Here is a 1,730-nt window from a genome sequence, read left to right on the forward strand (position 1 = left end):
CATACACGCAACCACCCACAACCGCACACCCCCGCCGACCTCCTCCCGCGCCGCCCCCCCTCGCCCCCAGATCACGACCGACGTGGTGGCGCTGCTTGATGAGTGGGCGGCGCGCTTTTTCGAGGAGCTGGATTACGTGAGGGAGGGGGGCAACGCGACGCGGTTCGCCGCCCAGATGGCCAAGGACCTGCCGCAGGCGCGTGATCTGGGGGGCGCGTGATCTGGGGCGCGACCGAAGTGGATTGCACGTGGTCCTGCGTTGCGGGATCTGGGTCAGGGCGCCCTGCGGGTGTTGTGCTACTTTGGCGTCCTCTGCTGCGCTGAGCCGGCACGATTGTCACTTGCACGCTATGGCGTTACCTCACACCGTGCGTTTCTGCGATCGTCCTGCGCACGGGCCTGCAGTTTTCACCCTTACTTTGCTCCAAACCCGCACCCCCTCCCCCTGCCGTCCCACCTTGCTTCGCCCCTCAGTCCCCACCTCGCCCACCCGAACCCCCTCATTCCCCCCCAAAAACAAACCCCAAACCCTGCCCCCTAAACCCTGAAACCCTTAACCCCAGGTGGTTGTCCCTCTCACCTACTCTGACTACACCAGCCGCCGCGTCCTCACCACGGAGTGGCTGGACGGAGAGAAGCTCTCGCAGAGCAAGGTGACCACGGGTGGCCAGCCACCTCTGGGGTGGCCGGCCACCTCTGGGTGGCTGAGAGCCCTCGAGTTACCAATGATGGGGAGCCCCCGGGCAACGCAGGGGGCGGCACCCTGGGGAGCCCCGGGGCTGTTGGGCCCTGCAATCGCTTGAGAGCGCCGCACGACGGCTTGCGGACGATGCAGTCTGGGTGGTTGCAGAGTGACGGCCGCTTGCGGCGAAGCCAATGGCCCATGGACCCCTCTCGCCCTCACCCCCACCCCACCCCACCCCACCCCTCACCCCACCAAAGGCGGATGACGTCGGTCAGCTGGTCAACGTGGGGGTGATCTGCTACCTCAAGCAGCTGCTGGACACGGGCTTCTTCCACGCAGACCCACACCCCGGTGAGGCTCCTGCCACGTTGACACCTGCTTTCACACCGGTTTTCACACCCCGGGGAACGGCATGCTTAGTTCTAAGGCCTGATGGGGGGTTGGTGTCGGTGAGCTTGTGGATTTGAGCGGTCCCTGCGGTGTGATTAGACCCGCGGGTGGTCATGAAGCTGGCCCGGCAGTTGGGATGTTTTGAACACCCCTCCCCCATCTCTGCCCCCACACACCCGCACCCCGGGCTCCATGCCCCACCCTCCGAACAACCCGCAGGCAACCTGATTCGCACGCCCGATGGCCGCCTGGCCATCCTGGACTTTGGCCTGATGACAGAGGTGTGCGGCCGGGACCTTTTGAGCCTGTTTATCACCAACAGAGATTCGTGACAGCTCGGCAGGGCGGTCGGGGCTGCTGCAATGCAAAATTGCGTTGCTGTCAGTGCCGAGCGGGCGCGGCGCGGTGCGGTGCGCCCGCTGGGTGGGGGTGTGGGCGCGGGTGGGGAGGTGGCGCGGCGGCTTGACGCCGCCACCCCCCCCCCCCCCGGACAAGCGCCGCTGCGCGGCCACGCATCCCTCGCGGCTGCCTGCCACCCACGTTTTCCCGCAGAGCTTGCGACAGTTCTACGGCCGTCGTCCCGCCTCAATTGCGTCCCTCCCTCTTTATGCCCATCAAGCTACCACAACCCAACCTCACACCCCACCCCCAGCTG

General features: G+C 66.4%; 2 protein-coding genes across 2 annotated transcripts in view; both read left to right on the forward strand.

Moving 5' to 3' along the window:
* Positions 1 to 220, forward strand: part of MNEG_15962 (hypothetical protein) — a gene marked incomplete at both ends in the record, with an annotated part of 1,120 nt that extends 900 nt beyond the window's left edge. The window contains one exon of the mRNA XM_014035566.1: positions 71 to 220. Within this exon, the coding sequence (XP_013891020.1) occupies positions 71 to 220 (150 nt within the window). The remainder of the gene's footprint in view (positions 1 to 70) is intronic.
* A 130-nt stretch (positions 221 to 350) lies between these two features.
* MNEG_15963 (putative aarF domain-containing protein kinase) lies at positions 351 to 1,407 on the forward strand (the record flags this gene model as incomplete). Its single annotated transcript, XM_014035567.1, has 4 exons — positions 351 to 368; positions 564 to 653; positions 943 to 1,036; positions 1,295 to 1,407. 4 exons carry the CDS (start codon positions 351 to 353, stop codon positions 1,405 to 1,407), a joined length of 315 nt encoding a protein of 104 aa, XP_013891021.1.
* Between the last annotated feature and the right edge of the window lie 323 nt (positions 1,408 to 1,730).

This window comes from Monoraphidium neglectum (assembly GCF_000611645.1).
Source record: "Monoraphidium neglectum strain SAG 48.87 unplaced genomic scaffold scaffold05838, whole genome shotgun sequence".
NCBI lineage: Eukaryota > Viridiplantae > Chlorophyta > Chlorophyceae > Sphaeropleales > Selenastraceae > Monoraphidium > Monoraphidium neglectum.